Source organism: Myiozetetes cayanensis, unplaced genomic scaffold (assembly GCF_022539395.1).
Source record: "Myiozetetes cayanensis isolate MyiCay16 unplaced genomic scaffold, myiCay2020 scf3, whole genome shotgun sequence".
NCBI lineage: Eukaryota > Metazoa > Chordata > Aves > Passeriformes > Tyrannidae > Myiozetetes > Myiozetetes cayanensis.
The window spans coordinates 50,639,694-50,659,990 of record NW_026087521.1 but is presented as its reverse complement, the minus strand read 5'-3'; the positions used below and the strand labels follow the sequence as shown (position 1 = coordinate 50,659,990).

The 20,297-nt window shown below is 46.3% G+C and overlaps 1 protein-coding gene across 1 annotated transcript in view; it reads left to right on the top strand.

Moving 5' to 3' along the window:
* The window catches only part of CACNA1I (calcium voltage-gated channel subunit alpha1 I), a 173,296-nt gene that overhangs the window by 132,174 nt on the left and 20,825 nt on the right, over nucleotides 1-20,297 (top strand). Inside the window, 18 exon segments of the mRNA XM_050324168.1 lie at nucleotides 114-299; nucleotides 996-1,113; nucleotides 1,585-1,740; nucleotides 2,179-2,269; nucleotides 4,160-4,362; nucleotides 5,591-6,007; nucleotides 6,934-7,034; nucleotides 8,038-8,161; nucleotides 9,008-9,076; nucleotides 9,749-9,933; nucleotides 10,253-10,379; nucleotides 11,485-11,610; nucleotides 12,072-12,161; nucleotides 12,607-12,799; nucleotides 13,911-14,062; nucleotides 15,687-15,796; nucleotides 16,403-16,536; nucleotides 17,280-17,350. Of these exon segments, the coding sequence (XP_050180125.1) occupies nucleotides 114-299; nucleotides 996-1,113; nucleotides 1,585-1,740; nucleotides 2,179-2,269; nucleotides 4,160-4,362; nucleotides 5,591-6,007; nucleotides 6,934-7,034; nucleotides 8,038-8,161; nucleotides 9,008-9,076; nucleotides 9,749-9,933; nucleotides 10,253-10,379; nucleotides 11,485-11,610; nucleotides 12,072-12,161; nucleotides 12,607-12,799; nucleotides 13,911-14,062; nucleotides 15,687-15,796; nucleotides 16,403-16,536; nucleotides 17,280-17,350 (2,653 nt within the window).

Here is a 20,297-nt window from a genome sequence, read left to right as displayed (position 1 = left end):
TTTATACTGCCAGTGCAGATGTGAAAACAACATTGTTACTCCTCACTCTTTTCTGTTTGTTCACTTGTCTTTCATTTTGTCCCTCATGCCCCCTGTGCCTCTCCGGACCACAGCATTTGGGAGATCATTGGCCAGTCAGATGGGGGCCTCTCTGTGCTGAGGACTTTCCGCCTCCTTCGGGTCCTGAAGCTGGTGCGTTTCATGCCTGCTCTACGCCGCCAGCTTGTGGTGCTGATGAAGACTATGGACAACGTAGCCACCTTCTGCATGCTCCTCATGCTCTTCATCTTTATATTCAGGTGAGGAGGCAATTAGTTGGTTCATAGTGTTTCAGGGTGGCACTGCATGGCTCATGGGGATGGAGCTTCAGAGCGTGACTGTGTAACTCATCTGGCCTGTTGCTCTGTAGGCTAAGGCAGCACTGACAACCATTTGTTTGTCCATAAGGGCTGAACTTACTCCTGCACTAAACTGGGTTCAGTAGCTGAAGATTTTGGCCTGGATAGGGTGTCAAAATAGTGTCACCAAATGTGGATGTTGACCATAATGTCCCTTTGCAGGATAGGTCAAGTCTCTAGGTAACCAACACTGGCTACAGAGAACAGTTCAGTCTGGAGGCTGACTTTAGCAGAAGGGCAGCAGGAAGCAACCAAGAAAGTTTGTCTGTGCATCCCATTGATGCACTGATAACAAGATGAAGAAATATGATGGCAAACAAAAACAATAGAGAGAACAGATCTGAATGACAGGTTGGGGGTAATATGTGAACTCTGAGCGAGCACAGGTGGAAATCAAATTTTTTGGTGAGCTACAAGGGTGCAATATGCAGTTCCTTCTTCACAGGTAGATCCTAGTAGTCTGACTGTGTTGTCGTACTCCTTGCTGCTGTGATGTTACATTAGATTTTCATGAGAAAAAAGAGAATTACTCTGATGAGCTCATTGTAGTAGCAGAGATATTTATATTTGACACCATCTCCACTTCTTGTCCGAAAGCATCCTGGGAATGCACATCTTTGGTTGCAAGTTCAGCCTCAGGACAGACACAGGAGATACAGTTCCTGACAGAAAGAATTTTGACTCCTTACTTTGGGCCATCGTCACTGTCTTCCAGGTGAGCCCACTTTGCTTTCTATGGGTGGGCCAGGGCAAAGCGAAGAGGATCAGGAGATGCTTTTTCTTCATTGCAGAGCACTGCAGTCACTCCTGACAGCACAAAAAGCTGCATAAAAGAGACTGTCGTGATATTTGAAGCAAGAACAATTGCATATTGAAGCCAAACAACTGGTGTATATCTCTTACAGGGGAGCTCTTTCGTTCGCAGGGGACAGTCTGCAAAGGTCACTCCTGTTGTGGCAACTTCCGAGTTTAACGCTATCATCTCAGCACTGCCCTAATGGTTCTCATTTCCTCTTGCTCAGCTAATGTTTTTGGCACAGAACCACAGCTGGATGATGAGAGTGGGTGTGTGGTTATGGGGAAGTTAAGAGGCCTGATGTGTTCCTGATGTGCCTTCACTGTCCTTTTCTGGGAACCCCCTTCGTGGTCTTCCTTCACGTTTATCCAACCTCTCTTCTGGTTGCAGATCCTAACCCAGGAGGACTGGAATGTTGTACTCTATAACGGCATGGCCTCCACCTCGCCCTGGGCTTCCCTCTACTTTGTGGCTCTCATGACATTTGGCAATTATGTACTTTTCAATCTGCTGGTGGCCATTCTTGTGGAGGGGTTCCAAGCTGAGGTAAGTTGCCACCAAGGCCTCATCAGGAGGAGGAATAGAGGTGCTAAAAAGGTAAACTTTGGGACATTTTGAGGATACTGGACTGGATGACTTCCAAAGTATCACACCTCTGTCATTTCACTCCTGAAGTTAGGGTGCTCTTTAATGAAAAAAAAAAAAAAAGAAAAGAAAGAAAGAAAAGAAAAAAAACTCTCTGAAAGGGAATTCACAGTTTCTATCCTGTGTACTGCAACAGCCCCTACCCTATAGCAAGTCTTTTACCCCTCCATAACCAAGAATGCAGTACATCAGCCACCCCAAATCACACAAGATTCTTTCCAGTGATCACGCTGGATGCCTGACTGCCAGGGACAATTTTGCAGTTGTTCCAGCAATGAAAGACAAAAACAAATGGTCTTTTCTGTTTGAGTTCCCAAATTCTAAATTTGTGTGTTACAGGGTGATGCCAACCGGTCATACTCAGATGAAGACCAGAGTTCATCAAACATGGACGAGTTTGATCGGTTTCAAGAGGTCCAGGAAGGCCCAGGTACAAAAGTCTTACTTGCTTATATCATCTTGCTGTTTGGTGAGAAATCTAAAAAACAGATTCTGCAGAAAATTCACTCTCCAAGAACTTGCCAGTTTTCATTTTGAATTTTATGGTAAATTGTGTTGCTCTCTGTGGAAAAACTAGAGACATGTTGGCATCCTGAGGAATGTGGGAGCTAAGTGGAGTAGTTCTTGAATGACCTCCAGAATGGCAAGTGGAAGTCAGAAGTGAGACTGTCTCTGCTTAGCTTCAAGGTCATTATTTCAGGAACACAGTGTCCTAATATGGGACCCACATTTGCAGAGGGGATACCTAGACATTAAAAAGGACTCAGGTGAGTCTGGAAGTCTTGCCTCAGCAAGAGAGTAATGAAGCTTAGAGAAACCAGAGAAGTGACTTGATCACTCGCTCTGTAATTGTAGACCATAAGGAGAGATTTCTGATGGTAGATAGCTCTTTAATTGAGCAGAAAAAAGCATAATGAGATTGTAAAGGTTGGAAGCTTAAGCTAGACAAATTCAGGCTGAAAAAACCTGCATATTTGCAAGGAAAGATAATTAACAGTTGGAACAGTCTGCCTACAAACTGCCTAGTAAGGTCTTCATCCCTCAAAGTCTTTCCACAAGAGGTATTATACTTCAGACAGGACTTGGTGGCAGGGAACAGCTTGCTCTGCAATGGGTGGTGAGCCAGGAGCTGAAGGGGATAGAGAGCCAGGCAGGAGGGCAGGGACCCCACCAACAAGGTGAGCAGAGCTGGTCTGACACTAGCAAGGGTCAACCAATGGATCAGTGATTACCAGGCAAATCCACAGTGGTGAGGCAGGTCTGAGATCAAACCAAGAAGTCCAGTCAGTAAGGCAAGATCAGGATCAGAAAGAGGCAAAGAGCAGGCACAAACATACTCACAGCATAACCCAGACATGTGCCACAGGCTCATGTCTGAGCTTAAATGCAGCTCCCACAACAGGGACCAGTGGCTGCAGTATTGACTTGTCCCAGCTTTTTTTCCTGCAACTTAGCTCTTTTCAAGGCAGTCCAGTCCTGAGTTACATGGCTGCACCATATCAGAGCTTGTGTTGAATGTAGGCAGTAAAAACCCCTGAGATAGAAGAGGTTACAGAGGTGTTGGTGCAGTCATGGCTGTGATGCAGATATGGATAGGTGACCTTCATTATACAATAGTCAAGCAAAAATTATTTTTCCAGTCCTTTCAGGCATTAAAATTCAAACCCTGTCCTCTCCATGCAGCACAACGAATGCTGATGGTCATCTACAGCACCTACCATATCCCTCAAAATGTCTTGGATCTTCAAGGTCAATAATCAGTCACTTGAAGAAGCACAGTGTAGTAGGATAGACTGGGTTGCAGTTTTTGTGTGCAGTATGATTGCAGGAATTTTAAGGTGACTCCAGTACATGGATGGCTGGGGCTATCCCTACATCTTAGTCTTGTTCTCAGTGTTTCAGCCTAACTGCTTTAAGTAGCCAGCCTGACAGTTGGTGGTATTTGTTCACACTGTGAAGATGCTGTTGCCTCATCTTGGCATGCAAGACACCCTTGTCCTCTTGTTGCCAGGATTCAACTTCTTGCTCTGTCTGTTAGCCTGAGGCTGCCTGACCACCACTCTGCTGGTCTGTCTGTCCCCAGGGAGAGCTTGCAGTCTGTTTTGGAGACCGAGGAGATTACTTTAAAGTCTTCCCAGCTTGCACTGCTTTTGTCACAACATCCTAAATCAGGGCAATTGTTGCTGATTGATGCTAAAGAGCTAATATTCTGTTAGCTGCTGTTAACATGGTAAACCGCTTAGACATCAAAGCAGTCATTGCATAGTGAGGAACCCACCTTTTTCTTTTCTCATTCTTCTTTCTGTATCTTTCCACTCAGATCCCAAGCTCTGTGCAATTCCTGTAACACCTAATGGACACTTGGACCCATCCTTGCCCTCTTCCAACCCACCAGTGGCTGCTGGAGGGGTCACCAATTCTTCACGCAACTCCCTACAACTTGACCAGATCCTCGTTGCTGTTGGATCCCGGAAGAGCAGTGTGATGTCCCTGGGGAGAATGACCTATGACCAGCGGTCCTTGGTGAGTGAGTGAGTATAAATGTGTGTCGTGCCCTTCTTTTGAAGGCCAAGCACTTTGTTATCTTTCTGTCATCATCTGGAGATTGCTGTGAAGGATGTCACTGCTACTGCAGGCTTCTAACACAGGTTAATTGCCTGTCTTTAGAATCCAGATCAGTTCACATTACTTATCTAAATTTCCAGATTTTTGAAGTCTGTTTCCAGGTTACTTACTTGTATTCCATTGAGTGTGGGATTCCATTCTCTCTATCTTTCCCCCTCTCTCTTGCTCTCTCTCTTTCAGTATCTATAGACATATATATCTATATTCCACTGAGTGTGAGAAAGGGAAAACACCAAGAAGACAATCTCCCTCTTAGAGTGGAACACCTTCTGTCCCCTTCCCCTTTCTTTGTTTTCCTCTAGTGCAGGACACAAAATGATGCCTTGAGTGAGTTAAGAGCATAGAAATTATCTAGGTAACACCTAGTCCCATTACAGGTGGGTTTTCTGTGAACTTCTAACAATGAAAAGAAAAACCTTGATTTGGAGCTCCCCATAGCAGATCCTGCTGCCCCATGGCACTTCCCCAAACACTGCAGGCTTTGTAACCAGTGCATCTCAGACCTGTCCACCTTGTCACATTAGCTTCTGGGCTCTCTACCCGCTGATGTACAACAGCTCTAGGGGGTGCATCAGTGCTTCATACCCCTGTTATTTCTAAACAGGAAGAGCGAGCAGCCACGTACTACATGATAAGTTACTTATGTGGTTGGACTAGACTGTAACCAACAAGCCTGTTTCTCTCATTTCTTCCTTTTACTAAGACTGTACTCAAAAGACAGTGTGTCAGATTATCCATCACCCAGTACCTTGTGTTATTCTTTACCCCAGGGCAGTGTAAAAAGCTGCCAATCAGATTTTTTGAGAGCTTTATTCTTGCTCTGTGCTGGTGTAAGCAACAACATCAGGCACCTGGCCTTTGGCTTTATTACTTACCTTCCCCAAAAGTGCTTTGCACACAGATGGTGCTATAAAGTAATCACAGCCAAAACCATTGCTAATTCATTATCAATTTATTGTCAGATTTACAGAGATTGCTGCTAAATTCCCACCATGCAACTTGCTCAACATCTGATAAATGGCAACCTTCTGGCTTAGGGGCCCAGGGAGAAGTCTGTGATCTGAAACAGCATCACATACTCTCTCCTTGTGCCCACAGTCACTGTGTCTCCATCCCACTCTTACAGTCCAGTTCCCGCAGCTCCCACTATGGTGCCTGGAGCCGCAGCGGAGCCTGGGGGAGCCGTCGCTCCAGCTGGAACAGCCTGGCCCGGGGACACAGCCTGAAACACAAACATCCCTCAGCCGAGCATGAGTCCCTCCTGCCTGGGGAAACTCACAGGGCAGCAGATGGGGAGACGGATGGGACAGGAAGGGTGTTGCATCACCGCCGGACACTCTCTCTGGATAATAAAGGCTCCTGTGACCTGCTGGAGTTGGCCTCGGTCCCATCTGGCCATAGAGTGACCCATAAGCTGGGAGCACCGCCTGGGGCCAGTGAGCATCAGGACTGCAATGGCAAAATGCCCAGTATTGTCAAGGAGATCTTCCCAAATATGAACAATCGCAAGGAGCGGGGAGAGGATGATGAAGAGATAGATTATGTGAGTATTTCATGGAGGGAACATGGGGTTACACCACAGCACTGTGGGAAACTCCAAATCCATCCTCAAGTTTCAGTCTCCTCATGTGTGGATGAGAGAGCTTGCCAAGATGCTTTAGGAGAGCTGGAGGATGGCGCTGAGTGCAGATGGGACCTTCTTGTCACAGACGAGCTCAAAGCACATTGTCAGGCTGCCTGCAAGGCAACTGTACAGGTGGATGGTGGGAGGAAGGCAGATGTGAGACATGCACGTGGTCATTTCGGGACTGTTATTTGATTGCAGCCAGTGATTTCTACAGGATAGGAGAAATCAGGTTGTGTGAGCAGGGGGAGCTTTGCATGGGGAGCATCAGCAGACCAGAGCAGGAAGCACAGGCACCAGAGACAAGGCAAGGGATTTTTGCAATGCCAGTGTGGGAGACAGCAACACTCAATGTGTCAGCAGATCAAAGGGTGGAAAAAGTGGAGCCAGGGTCAGTAGAAATTTTGGACAGATGTATATGCTGTATGAAATTCCAAGCCCAGGTGCCAAAATAAGGCCTTTTTGTCCTGGCTTCTCATTTAGCTGAGGTAGGGAGGTAACATTGTCCTCATGTAACAAAGAATCTCCAAGAACTCTGAGAAGGTGTCTTGGACAACATCCTGATCTAGAAGGGACGCCAGCAGTTTTATTTGTCATGATCTGGGGGAGAAAGGGGAGAAACCAGACACCAAGGGGTAAATAGGCCCTAGCAAAGCAGCTTCTACCTTCTTTTCCATGACTTGTTGCCTTTGAGTTGATTTCCTCATTCAGGGGCTTAAAGGCAGGTAGTACACCTGGCAGACTGCAGGTAGTGATGTTTCTGGGTAAGATGCAAAAGGAAGAGTGTCTCTCTCAGGTAAATGAGAACGTAACCAGAGGCACTTGCTTCTTTTGCACCCCTACAGAGCCTGTGCTTTCGCATCCGGAAGATGATAGAAGTCTATAAGCCAGACTGGTGTGAGTTACGGGAAGACTGGTCCATATATCTCTTCTCTCCACAAAACAGGTTTGTGCAGTTTTTGCCATGAGAAGGTTGAAAAGATGGGGCAGATTCTCTTGCTGTGCTGGCCACATCCTCTGATGTTAGGTTGTGACTTCAAACTTACCAGCTGGGAAGTGTTTTCTCTGCCACTGTTGGTTCTACAGCCAAACAACTTTTCCTAGATTCTGGAGATGAAACGAAGGTTGAGCATTCTAAATAGCTATTATGATCTTCCCTCCCTTTGGAGCATCCTAATTTTATTTTGTGTAATAAATATTTATAGCAAAGCAAGGAGGGGAATATTAATGTTAACCCAAAAAGGATAAAGAATGTATTATTAATGACTCCATGATACTGATATTTCCTCCCCTGGTACCAGAACAGTCTCTCCATTTCATTTACAGTCCCGGCACCAATTTATCAGCAGTCATACCGCACCTTTTAGGGTAAAGATAGTATTCTTCTTGCCTAAAAAATGAAAATTTGGTTAAATTCTTCCTGCTAAAGAGGTCTTCCCACCAAGAGAAAATGTCCATGTACCCTGGAGAACAGTATTCTCACCATATGCATCGCCCCTTGAAAAGAAAGGGCTTTCACTGTAGGTCATGAGGGAGAGATTTTTGCTCTGACACCTATGTTAATGTGCACAGTGTCTTTCAGAGTGGACAGAAATGTGGTCCCCATGACCGACAACCTACCTGCCACTCCTCGGCTTTCAACATGTGGCGTCTTTGCCATGGGGAGGTATAAAGTGTAAGTTTGGGAGGAAAACTGAAACATAGCCTCTTCTTTACAAGGCAAGATAGGAGCACGGTCATAATGGTTAGGATGCCCTTGCACTGTTCCAGACTCCCTGTGTGACCATGGACCATCCTGGGATATTGCCATGTCAACAGACATCAGAATTAGTGATAGAAAAGCTGCTGTGTCAGAGTCCAGTTTTGGCCAGAACTCTTAATTCTCTGTCCTCATAGCTCCTAAACTTGCTCTGCCCAAGGCACCGGTGCCTACTGGAACTCTTTTACAGGTTTCGCCTCCTCTGCCAAACCATCATTGCTCACAAGCTCTTCGATCATGTCGTGCTGGCCTTCATCTTCCTGAACTGCATCACAATTGCCCTGGAGAGACCGCAGATTGAGCACAGAAGCACGGTAAGCACAATTACCTGCCACCTCTTTTTTAGCATAACCTCTAAGAGTAGTTCTTAAGCGTTCCCGACATTGGTATGACCTCTGGAGGAACTTCATCATTAAACACCAGCTCCCACTCATTTATTCAAATACCCAAGTATTAGTAATTAATATAGCGTGTGCTTTCCCTGCAGGGTCTTATAATGGGGCAACCTACTTTATAATACAGAAATCCTAGTTCCTTCTGTGTTGGAAAGTAAAAGAGTTCTTCAGGAACCTGCATAGAAGAGTTGAATGGCAAAAGGGACAAGGACTGGGAACTGAAAGATAGAAGTGGCTTCCATCCTGTACAAATGGCATGCCATCATTCATGTATGGTACTCTTGAGCTATTTTGGAGATGGCTCAAGCTGGCAAGTGAAATTACTTTTTCTGCTTGTCTGCCTTAGCTGACTTCCAGATTCCACTGCACTTGGATACAATCTGTGGTCAGTGCTCAGCAGCCCTTTGGGAAGAAGTCCTAGGTCAGTGCAGCAGGTCAGGACTGAGCAGCACTGGTAGAACAGGGCAGAGAGTGCCTTGAAACCAGATTTGCAGATGCATTGCAAATCCCATCCACTATGCTCTTGCAGAGATGCACAGGATCCTGTCCCAGCTGTGGCACAAGGCTGAGCCAAGGTGTATCAGCTGAAAGCTGCCTAGCACTGACCTCAGCCAAGAGCACCTCCCTTATTTCCCCATCTTTCAGGTCTTTCACAGGATTGCAAAAGATATTATCAGAGGGGCCTACCAGAGTAACAAGAAGAAGTCAAGATACATTTAAGGTCTTTATCTGTTTTTTTGTTTTGTTGTTTTGTTTTTTTTCTAGGAGAGGATCTTTCTCACTGTGTCCAACTACATTTTCACAGCAATTTTTGTAGCTGAGATGACACTGAAGGTAAGTTACTGGAGATGGGCAGCTCAGGGCCTTTTTTCAGTGTCAAACAAGGTTTATATTTATAACATTTTTTTAAATGAGATAATTATTCTGTAGGTGTCTAAGAACTTTGCAACAATCAGGAAACCTTGTTATTTCCTTCTTGTGAATGGGAAAGAGCCCTAAAAGTGTGTGCCTGAAGTTAAACCCCTAAAATTCATACCTGAATTTTGGCCATTATTTTCAGGGTGTTAAGCTTTCTCCATGGCCAGAAATTTCAGTAGAACCTGCTGTTTTTGGGAACTACTGACAAAAAAAGCTACTCCTTAGAGCCAAAGTGTGGATTTTGGTGCCTAACTTTACCTCCCAGGTGATCTTTGAACAGGGACACTTGCGCCAGGTCTGTGGTATGGCAGGGAAAGGTTTCCTGCATGTTCCCTGTTACTCAGGGAAACAGAAAAATGGTGAGAAGATACCATGGCCCTGTTATTTCTGGAGTTATGTGCCACCACTTTCCCCAAAGACATTTTCCTTCATAGACATCCAGGTGAAAGGAAAACATTATGAGATGACACTCCAGTGACATGAGAAGCTGATAACTATTCCCCATCTTCCAACTTGCTCCATAGTTGCCCTCTACTGGGTAACATGGAGGAACGATTTTCACGCCCTTCCCTTTCCCCTCTCTTGCAGGTGGTCTCTCTAGGCCTGTATTTTGGGGACCAGGCTTATCTCCGCAGCAGTTGGAACGTCTTGGATGGCTTCTTGGTCTTCGTTTCTCTCATTGACATTGTGGTCTCAGTGGCCTCTGCTGGTGGTGCCAAAATCCTGGGGGTGCTACGAGTTCTCCGGCTGCTGCGCACCTTACGTCCCCTCCGGTCAGAATCCCACCGAGCCCTGCTCAGCCCCCTCTTCCCACTGGTTCTCCCCAGGAAGGGTGCCAGAGTCAGATCCATCTGTGCCAGGCAAAGTAGACACAAGGAGGTCCCCCTTAGCCATATGGGTCTGATGCTAGAGGTACCTCATCAGACAACAAACCCATGGGAAAGAAAAGGCTTTTTGGTTACAAGAGTATCATCTCTACTGATGTGTCACTGCATAAGGAGAACAGGGGCCTGCTGCTGCTGAAAATGCTTAGCTTAGGCCAAATATCCCTGCCCTACCCCTTTATCACTCTTCCCCTTCCTTCCCTTCTAGAGTCATCAGTCGAGCCCCTGGCCTGAAGCTGGTGGTGGAGACACTCATTTCTTCCCTCAAACCCATAGGAAACATTGTCCTCATCTGCTGTGCTTTCTTCATCATCTTTGGCATCCTGGGTGTGCAGGTAAGTTGTTACTGTCCATCAAACAGCCCTTGTATCCCCACCCCTACTACCATGGGCACCTGTACCCCCAGGTCCTACAACAGACATGGGAACCAAGCAGAATAGGAGGGATGGGCAAGCCAGGAAATTTTCTGCACCAGCTTTTCCCCACAAGCTGTCTCCCACATAATGAACCCATAGCCTTTGGCAAGGGCAGACAGGTGCTCAGCAAGTGCAGACATTGTTGGATGTGAGAGAAAGAAGTAGACACTCATATCTGGCAGGAGCTGGCTCAGGGTTTGGGTCAGCATTATAGGGAGAGCCCAGGGCTGGCACAGCACAGGTCTCACTGGGCACATCTGTGTCAGCCCACAAAGCCAAGCAGTTCAGTGCCTGCTTGCACGAACCCTGCCTCCAGTTAGCTCTGTTTCTCCCCCTCACTCTGAACCCTAAATCCACCCACAACCTTCTTTTAATTTTTTATTTAATCCTCTTTATTTTTGGCAGTTGCATTGCAGAGGAGCAAGGGTGTGGGCGTTACTTCCATCTCAGGGAATGTGCTATACTTAGTCTGCTCTGATGCATCTGTACAAATGCACAATCCAGGACCTTCCATATGGGGAAAGGAGCCCTGGGCAGGAGAGCCACAGCAGTGCAGTGCAGTCTTGTCAAAAAAAAAAAAAAAAAAAAAAAGGAGGAGGTAAATGAGAAGAAGAGGATGATTTTTCTGGTTCTTTACCCTCAGATGAGATCTTTTCCCATCAGCACTCTCTGTAACTGGGAAGCAGGGAGGGAAGATTACTCTAGGGGACTGTTTAGAAGATATTTTTCTCTTTGTACCCAGAAAGACTTCCCTAAGGGCTGTTGGATGGTAAGGACTTAAAATCACCACTGACTTGGGGAAGTCAAGGAGGCTGAAAAGCCAGATGTGAGTTTACAAGGGTGGTCCTGGCTCCTTAGCAATGTTTGAGCCTGTGCTCTACATTGTGGTGATGGTGTCCCTGTTGTGCTCCACATGGCTTGTGGTCTTGCAACCACCCAGCATCTTGGGAAGCTTTTGCACATCCCAGGGAGCATGGGGAACCCTGTGGGGAAAGGGGCTGATGAGGTCATTCCCCTCCTGCAGCTCTTCAAGGGCAAGTTCTACCACTGCCTGGGAGTCGACATCAGGAACATCACCAACCGGTCTGACTGCATGGCTGCCAACTACAAGTGGGTACACCACAAGTATAACTTCGACAATCTGGGGCAGGTGAGTATGCCCACAGCCCCTGCCTCTGTCTCTTCCTATACATAGACTCCTCCCCAGGGCACAGATACAGTGCCTGGAAAGCCTGATCCCAGAAGGAGCAATTATTTGGCATGGGTATCCATGCAGAAGCTGTGTCACTAGTGGGTTGGTATCAAGATGATGTTTGCAAGTTTGTAGGGGAAAGAAAAGTTGTAGCAGCAGAGAGCTTGATTTTCTCTTTTCTCCTGCCACGAAGCAGATGGTTTTAACAACCTCTCTCCTCTGCTGAGTCTGGCTGCACATGGCTTCCTGTTACCTCCTCCCTGTTCTCCACATGGGAAGGAGCAGGTTTTGATGTGTGCAGAGACACAGGCAGGAAGAGTATTTCAGTGCTGTGTGTGTTAGACCATAAACGCATGGGTTTTTTCTCCCTGCCTGCCAGATGCACCTGCTCCACATCTGCTTTGCTTTGTATGTTGCAGGCTCTGATGTCCCTCTTTGTTCTGGCTTCCAAGGATGGCTGGGTCAATATTATGTACAATGGACTAGATGCTGTGGCTGTTGACCAGCAGGTACAAAGATTTCCTTGTGAAAGGACCTTTTTCACTTTCCTTGGGCTAGTAAGGCAGATGTATACTTTAACATCCTGCTTCAGATACCTCTCTCAAAGCAAGAGTCCCTTCCAGGGCCCTTCTGAATCCTTTGCTCACCTATCTACAAGAGGTCAGGTCCATGAACTTGCCTAGTTCATGCAGGGAGGTGCAGCTGTGCCTGTTTAGTAGGCGTCTGTAGTAATTCTTACCTTCTACTCAGTTTAGATCTTACAGCAGTCCTTTATCTATTTGTAATGATGGAGCGACAATGCCCTGTGCTTTTCTGAGCACACAGGCTCCCTCCTGGCCCACAGATGGCTATTTTAATGCCTTATAAGGCAGGAGCTGTTGGGCTGCTGCCCACTGCATCCCTATTCCTTTACTGCTAAGACCATGACCAGCTCTGTGTTCCCCCTTCCTCCAGCCGGTGACCAACAACAACCCCTGGATGCTGCTCTACTTCATCTCCTTCCTCCTCATTGTCAGCTTCTTTGTGCTCAACATGTTCGTGGGGGTGGTGGTGGAGAACTTCCACAAGTGCCGGCAGCACCAGGAGGCTGAGGAGGCGCGCCGGCGGGAGGAGAAGCGCCTGCGACGCTTGGAGAAGAAGCGAAGGAGTAAGGCACAGCCTAAGTGTTTGGTTGGTTTGTAGGCCAAGGTTTTCTGAGAAAAACCTTTTCCTCTTCTTTTTCTTTCCTGATGGACTGGTCTCCAAAATACAGGGCTCATGGGCGTGCTCTCAGCCTTCCTCCCTGCACCACTGCCATGCCACTACACACCTCACTAGGGCAGTCTGTGGAAGAGGGGTGGCTGATGAAATCTGCTAGGGCTCCAGGAAAGCCACTGGGGCTTTAGCACCCTGCTCCTCAGGAGATAATGTACCAAAAATACCCCTGTACACATGATGGTGAGCACTGTTGATACAGAGCATGCACACATCAATACACCTCCTGGGCTTGGGATAGTCCTACCTGGGCTTCCTGCAACTCAGCTGGTGATTGAAGGAAGACCTGGACAGACTATCCTTTGTGTTTAACCCCAAATTTAAAGAAGAAGGAGGGGGAAAAAAAAAAAGAGGAAGACCACTGTGTTTTGTTCCTGTTTTTTTACCATCAGTGTTGCAGTGTCACTCCTTGGGATCCCAAATCCTCTGTGGTGAAGGAAACCTTCTTTTCCTGGTGTTTCTGTCCTCTTCTGTGTTACCTTTAGACAAAAATTGCAAAAGTGTACTTGCCCCTGGAAATCATCCCTACTACCCAGACTGATGGTTTTCTTACATTCACAGCCTGTGGGCGTGCTTTCCCTTCCTCTGCTCCAGTTTTTCCCCTCTCTCCCGTGACACCCCAGGGCCTCTTCTTGAACCATCTGCTCCCTTTTATCAGAAGTGATCTTAATTTGTCAGGATATGAAATGCTGATTTAGCACCATCCCCACAAACATAGACTAACAGATTTCCTTTCTAGCATTCCTTTCCTTATCGTTTTTCTACTTATTTTTTCCCCACTTCTTCTTTCCTCTTTTTTTATTTTTTTTTCACATCTCCCCCCACTCCTTCCTATGTCCCTTTTACCTATCCTTTTCTGGTTTTTTTCTCTCCCACCTTCATTCCCTTTTCTTTCAACACCTGTCACTAGTCTTATGCCTTCTCCCTTCTCAGTGTTTCTTACCCATTTCTTTCTTTCTTCCAATTTCTTCCTAACTCTGCCCATATCCCTCTTTCCACTGAAGAGGCGCAGCGTTTGCCGTACTATGCTACCTACTGCCCCATACGCCTCCTTATTCATTCGGTCTGCACCAGCCACTATCTGGACATCTTCATCACTTTCATCATCTGCCTCAACGTGGTCACCATGTCCTTGGAGCACTACAACCAACCTGTGGTGAGTGAGATCATGGAGATAAGCCCTGCCTCTAGACATTATGTTACTTTGCTACAACTCTCTGATGACCAGCATAAGTACAACACTTGAGTGGCTCTAAAAGCTCCTGTTAAAATTTTGTAAGATTTACTGTAGTAGTCAAAGTTGGGTTCCTACTCAGACACTTGTTATCCATTAAAATCAATAGAGGGAAGGCATCTAAGCAGGAGTCAGGCCCCTAGAAAGCATGGTGCAATTAAGTCTCTGTGCTTTATATTAGTAAGTGGATATGTGGGTCACCCAAATTTAGCTCCCTGCTCTGCTTTTTATGTTCCCCTGGATCCTAATAGGAGTAGTGAAGCAGCAGTGTCCTCGGAGCTTCAGGCTTTGCATCACATTTCCAAATATCAGTCCAATTCCCCTGCCATATGGCCTGAGCTGAAAAAACTAGAGTGGCTGGTTGTGCGTCATGGGATGGGATGTCTTTACCAAGCCACCTTTTTTTAGTAAGAGAAGCTGCAGGGCCAAAGTGCTGAGTAGAGTCTCTCTCAGCTGCAGAGGATGATTTCCAATACAGCACCTTGGAGGCCAAATAAGTTTTACCCTTTGACTGGGGAAGACCATGTACCTCTCAGTGTTCCTGGCAAAGCTCTAGATACCTTTGATGGAAACAATGTATGCTGCACATATCAAAGGAGCCTTCTGCCTCCATATGTAGAAAAAGCATTCATCATGACATCAACCCAGTGGTATTTCAGTTTGGTTTAGGCTGACAGCTCTGGTGTCTGAACAGGTTGTCCGAGGTAGCTCAGTCTTTGAGCAGGAGCTGAATCTGTCTGTCCTCATTCAAATCTACCACCAGGCTCCTCTGTTTCTTACCTATCTTGCCCAGCTGCCCAGCTTTTATCTTGCCCTTGATGGTGCCCAGTTTTACCTTGCAGGAACCCTCAACTTTTATCTGTTGGCATCCTCACATTAGGCCTTTGTTCCTGAACAAGTCACTCCTCTTCCTTACTCCTCAACTTCTTTCCCTGGAACACAGGTCTAGCCACGCCAGCCTGTTGTCAGGCTCTGTTAAACAATGTTCTTAAAGCTCTTCAAACCCTTCCAGTACAAAATGCCACTGAATGTTGCCCACCACTCACACTGATGGTGGAGAAGGGGCAGCATGTAAAAGAACCGAAAGCCAGTCAGCTCAGAGGTGTGACATATGCTGGCTCCAGACAAGGCTCAGCAGGGTTTCCTCCAGTCAGAGATGACCTGTATCCACAACTGGAGTAACCTTTATTCTTCACTCCTGGTTGACAGCTATGCCAGTGCCACTAACAAGGTGTCATCCAGGTGGCACAGGCTACTGGCAGAAGAGAAGGCTGATGGTATTTTGTGGATTCTTCTTGCAGTAGCCCCCTCCTCCCCATTATGCTGAACAGTACAGGAGAAAGGATCCTGATAAGAACATGGGGAAGAGGGGCCAGCTGGTGATTGCTCTTAGTAGGCAGCCTCCACATTCAAGTAGGTAGGAAGCATGGGATAGCTTCCCCACCTCACAGTGAATACCTGGCACTTAGGAGAGTCCCTGTGCAGAAGAGGTTTGTGCTTGATGTTGCTTTTGCCTAAATTCTTTATCCTCTTTTTCTGCTGGAAGTCCCTGGAGACCGCCCTCAAGTACTGCAACTACTTGTTCACCACCGTCTTTGTGTTTGAGGCAGTCCTCAAGCTGGTGGCATTTGGTCTGCGACGATTCTTCAAAGACAGGTGAGCAGGGGGTTATCAACCATGGCTGTAGAACAGCTGGGTCTGGGGTGGAGGTTTTGAGGACAGTTCCCTATCTAGTGTGAGGTGGTGGCAGAGTGCCCTGACTGCCTCCCAGTTCTGCACAGCATGGACCCCACCTCAGTCTGCATGAGCTACAATGCCTAGACAATAGTGAGAGTTGTCCAAAAACTGCTTCTTGGTTGGCATCTGCTGGTTAGGCTAGAAAGCAAAGGAGATGAGGTTAGAGAGAGACATTCTTTTTCCTGCCCTCGAGGCAAACTGTGAGCATGCTGAAGCAGAACATATATAACAAAGTTGATTCGAGGTACTAAGGCCATAAAAAGTTGAGCCCATTAGTCAATGCATAGCGCCACAGTAACACAGCTCCATGCTTCCAAATCAGGCTGCCTTGCCTCTGGCTGCTCAGGGTGTGTGCAAAGTGAATCTCTGTTTGTCTGCAAAAGCCCATGGAGGCTGACTCAGAGTGGGGCTTTGAACTCATACATAAAGAAATGTTTAGGTTGAAGTGGAAACAATTCACTTGGTTTTTCTGGGAAATGGAAAAAACTCTATCTTTCTTTATTGTCTTCAATTTTTCTTCTTAAGGTGGAACCAACTAGATCTGGCCATTGTGCTACTGTCTGTCATGGGCATCACGTTGGAAGAGATTGAAATCAATGCTGCTCTCCCAATTAACCCCACTATCATCCGGATCATGAGGGTGCTGCGTATTGCCCGGGGTGAGACACTGACCAAAGGCAGGGTACATGTGGCCACGGAACTGGGACTTGGTGCCATGACTCACTGAGCAGTGGCTGTAGAGTCATAGGCTAACCCTGCCCCCTGCCCTGGAGGAGCCTCTGGGGTGTTCTTTGTCACAACCCAGAAGGGATTCTTCTGGGATGTGATGAAGAATGCCCTGGAGGATAAGGCTTTCTGGTGACTTAGTGGTGAAGGACTAGGAGGGTGGGCGGATAATGTGAGAGCTGAACTTTTTCTGTTTCTTGTTTATGGGGCAAGCATGGCAATGGTATATAAAGAAGAGGCCACAAAGCAGGTTGAAGTTTGAACAGGCAGGGGCCTGAATCTTCCTACTGGTGGCCTAGGTGTGCTGAGCTGGATTAACAGTGGTAGCTGGAGGAAGAGAAACTGATGGAAGGAAAAAATCCAAGCAGAGGGACAACTGGGGTACACATTACTGAGAAAAGGAGGACTTGGTTGTAGTGCCTGGGTGAACCAGAAGTCCAACAGGCATGGGTGGCAGAAGCAGAGTATTTAGTAAAAAGGATATGGACTGCAGTAAAAGGAACAACTAGGGTTGTACAGTCAAAAGGGAAAAGGAGGGTGAGGGGAAACATCCAGTTTTTCTAGGGTAAGGGGAGACAGGACATCTGTCTTGTGCTATTGTCATTAGTAAGTCACACAACGGACAGACCTTCTGAGCTCAGTCTGAATCACACTTCTCTTGTGCTTGTTGTGGCAGTCCTGAAGCTACTGAAGATGGCCACAGGAATGCGAGCGCTGCTGGATACCGTTGTTCAAGCCCTGCCACAGGTAAAACAGACCAGCTTCCCAAAAGACTCCTCTGCTGTCCCTTTTTTTCCAAAGGGCTGATTCTTGTGTAGTCTCAAAGATAGTGCCTACTGTGTTGTGCAGGCAACTGGCTGAAGGCCATGTCCAAATTTTCATGTCATTCAAGGGGGTACAGCTCACCTCACATCTCTGTTCTCCAGCGGGTGAATGAAATAAGGCTCGACTCCTGGATAAGGGCAGATTTCTTCCAATCACGTCTAGCTACTGTCTAACTGCTTGCGGTTAGTCCTCAGCTCCTTTCTTTCCTCTCCATAAGCAGGGAAGAGTAACTGGCAGCCATTTCAGGAGGAAAGGAAGTCTTTGTGTCACTGCCCCCTCACCCTTCCCTGCATGTGCTCCCTTTTCTCCCTTCTCTTTCATTCGCACTCTCGTCACTTCTTTTCTTAGCAACTGCCTCCCCCTTCCTTCTTTTTCTTCTTTTCTCCTCCTGGATCCCATTGTGTTTCTGAGCCTCTCATATATGAGAAGCAGTGACATGCTCTGTTGTGGCTCACGCAGCCGGCAGTTAAGTGTCTACTGCAAGACAGCTAGACAGAAGGATTTCATGAGCTGTGAGCGGCAGCTGTTCCCGAATGAGATGCTGACACAGTGCTTTACACAGGCTTCAAACCCACTGTGAGCATCCTCCATGATGGATGAGCAGCCAGGGAGTCTGGGCCCCTTCCCTTTGGATTGTTAAGAGAGAATTGTTATGTAAGAAGTAATGGCACCAAGTGGCTCTGCTGATCATACATCACGCCATTCCCCTGGCAGGCCCTGAGAAGGCAACTATATTGCATGATATCAAAATGCACAGGCATTTGTCAGTTGATTTATCAGCTAATGTGGCAGTGCTGGTGAGTGATGATGAGCTGAGATTTAGTCTGAAAACAGCATGAGTAGTTACCCAAGGAATTTACTTCTGATGTTGGTGACAACAAATGTCAATCTGAAAAAGAGAAATCTGATTGCACAAAAGTGAGGGGGGAACTCTGTGATCTTTTATGGATCTTGAGCTCTGTCTGATCTCCCATGCTCTTTATTAAACAATTATTTGTGGTTAATAATAGTAGTAACAATAACACAATAATAATAATTCATATGTAGGATATATAATATCATAATTTAGGATACTTGTGGGCTGAGATACACTGGACAATGGAAGGAACGGGAGATTAAGGATGTTCTTATAGCAGGCAGATTTGGACCAGTAACATTTGTAGTTCTGGTTCTGCTGCTCCAGGCTGGCTCATTGAAGCTTCTTTGCACCTTGCTCTTTTCCATTCCAGGAGCCACAAGAGATGATTTTTCTCAGGCAAGGGTCTGGAATGGAGCAGAGCAGGTCTTCAGATCCAGCATCTACATGTCTGTGGCATGTTTATTCTTCAACCCAGATAAATGCACACAGATGCACACAGAGCTGGATGAAATAGCATTCATAAACCTTTGGTAAGAGGACTCTGCAATATATTTGCACTTAAATAATGAGACTCAATGTCTATCCCCAAACTATAGAGAATAAATAAGAGAGCAGGAAATATTCATATCCCTGTCACGTAGATGGAGAAACTGAGTCATCAGAGAGTAAAGTGTTTTGCAAAGAACACGGGTGGGACCTGTGAGTCCCTGCTTCTAGTCCTAGCCACAAACATATTCTTCCATACTTTGTAAATTCTGACTTTTCTCTCTCCAATTTACCTACAGCTCCTTTGCTAACCAAGTTGGTAGGTCAGATCTTTTGGAGGTCATTAATATCTGCCACAAAACAAGCAGATGTCAGAAGGTTTGGCCTCTAGGTATTTCCTGGGTGGTAGTAACAAGCAGCACTTAATCTCTCCAACATCAAAGCCTGTGATCAATGCACTTCCTATTGACTGGCTTTTATTTCCTCCTGTAGCAGGTTGCCTTTGTTTAATAAAGTTGTGTAACAGGAATAAAAAATAACTCCATAGCTGTGTAAAAATCCACACTTTAAGGGCTAAAATCCACCAGTTTCACTGTTAAAAGAATAAATTTAGTCTCCATATTTTATGCACTGGGTCTTCGGAGGACAATTGCATTATCTGTAATATTATTCTCCTAGATTTATTGACTTTGCCAAAAGAAGCAGTTTAAAATAAGCTGTCCTTTCCCTTGCGCTTTTTCCTCTTCTTGACCTTTCTCTTTTTGTTCCTAGAGCACAGACTCACATCAGGGATTTTGGCTTGCTAATGGCATACAAGGCATCTCCAATTGTCCCGTTTCAACTCCCTTCCTGTCTTTGTTATACTGCAACAATTCTTAATAGTGAATAGAGCTTTAATTTTAAAGAGCCCTTTGGAAATGTAGTCCTTAGCTAAGTTTTATGAACTTCTTTTTCTTAATGCCCTGTAGACACAGACCTAGTGGTGTGTGTTCACAGCATTGACTATGGTGTCCAATTTAGTCATCAGAAATAATTTCTTCCACTGAGTATGTAGGGAGCCAGGATCTGGCAGCCCGGGGGAGGGGTGGGCTGAATCATTTATTTCTCTCCTTAATTTGGATGGCACAGCAGTTGCAATGACTAAATTAGACTTCTGAAGTGCATGATCCTAACAAAGGCCCAGTGACCACACTCATTCAGACTAGAAACTTTTCTGTTCTTCAAAAACACCTGTATGCCAGTTAGGTACCTAATTTTTCCATGACTTCTCTTGTTCCACCAACACTGTGCTAACTATTACTATAATTTTCTGCTACTGATCAACCTACTTCTTCCAAAACCCACTCCAGACATGTAATCTGACTGCCCCACATGCGGGGAGGGAGGAGATTCAGAGGCAAACTGTGATTTGGGAGAGTGAGAGCTGGGTGGCAGTGCCCATATTGCTGCTGCATTTTTGCACAATGAAGAAGCAATCCTCTCAAGGGCAGGTTTCCCAACAGCAGCCACTGAAGGTCCAGAAGT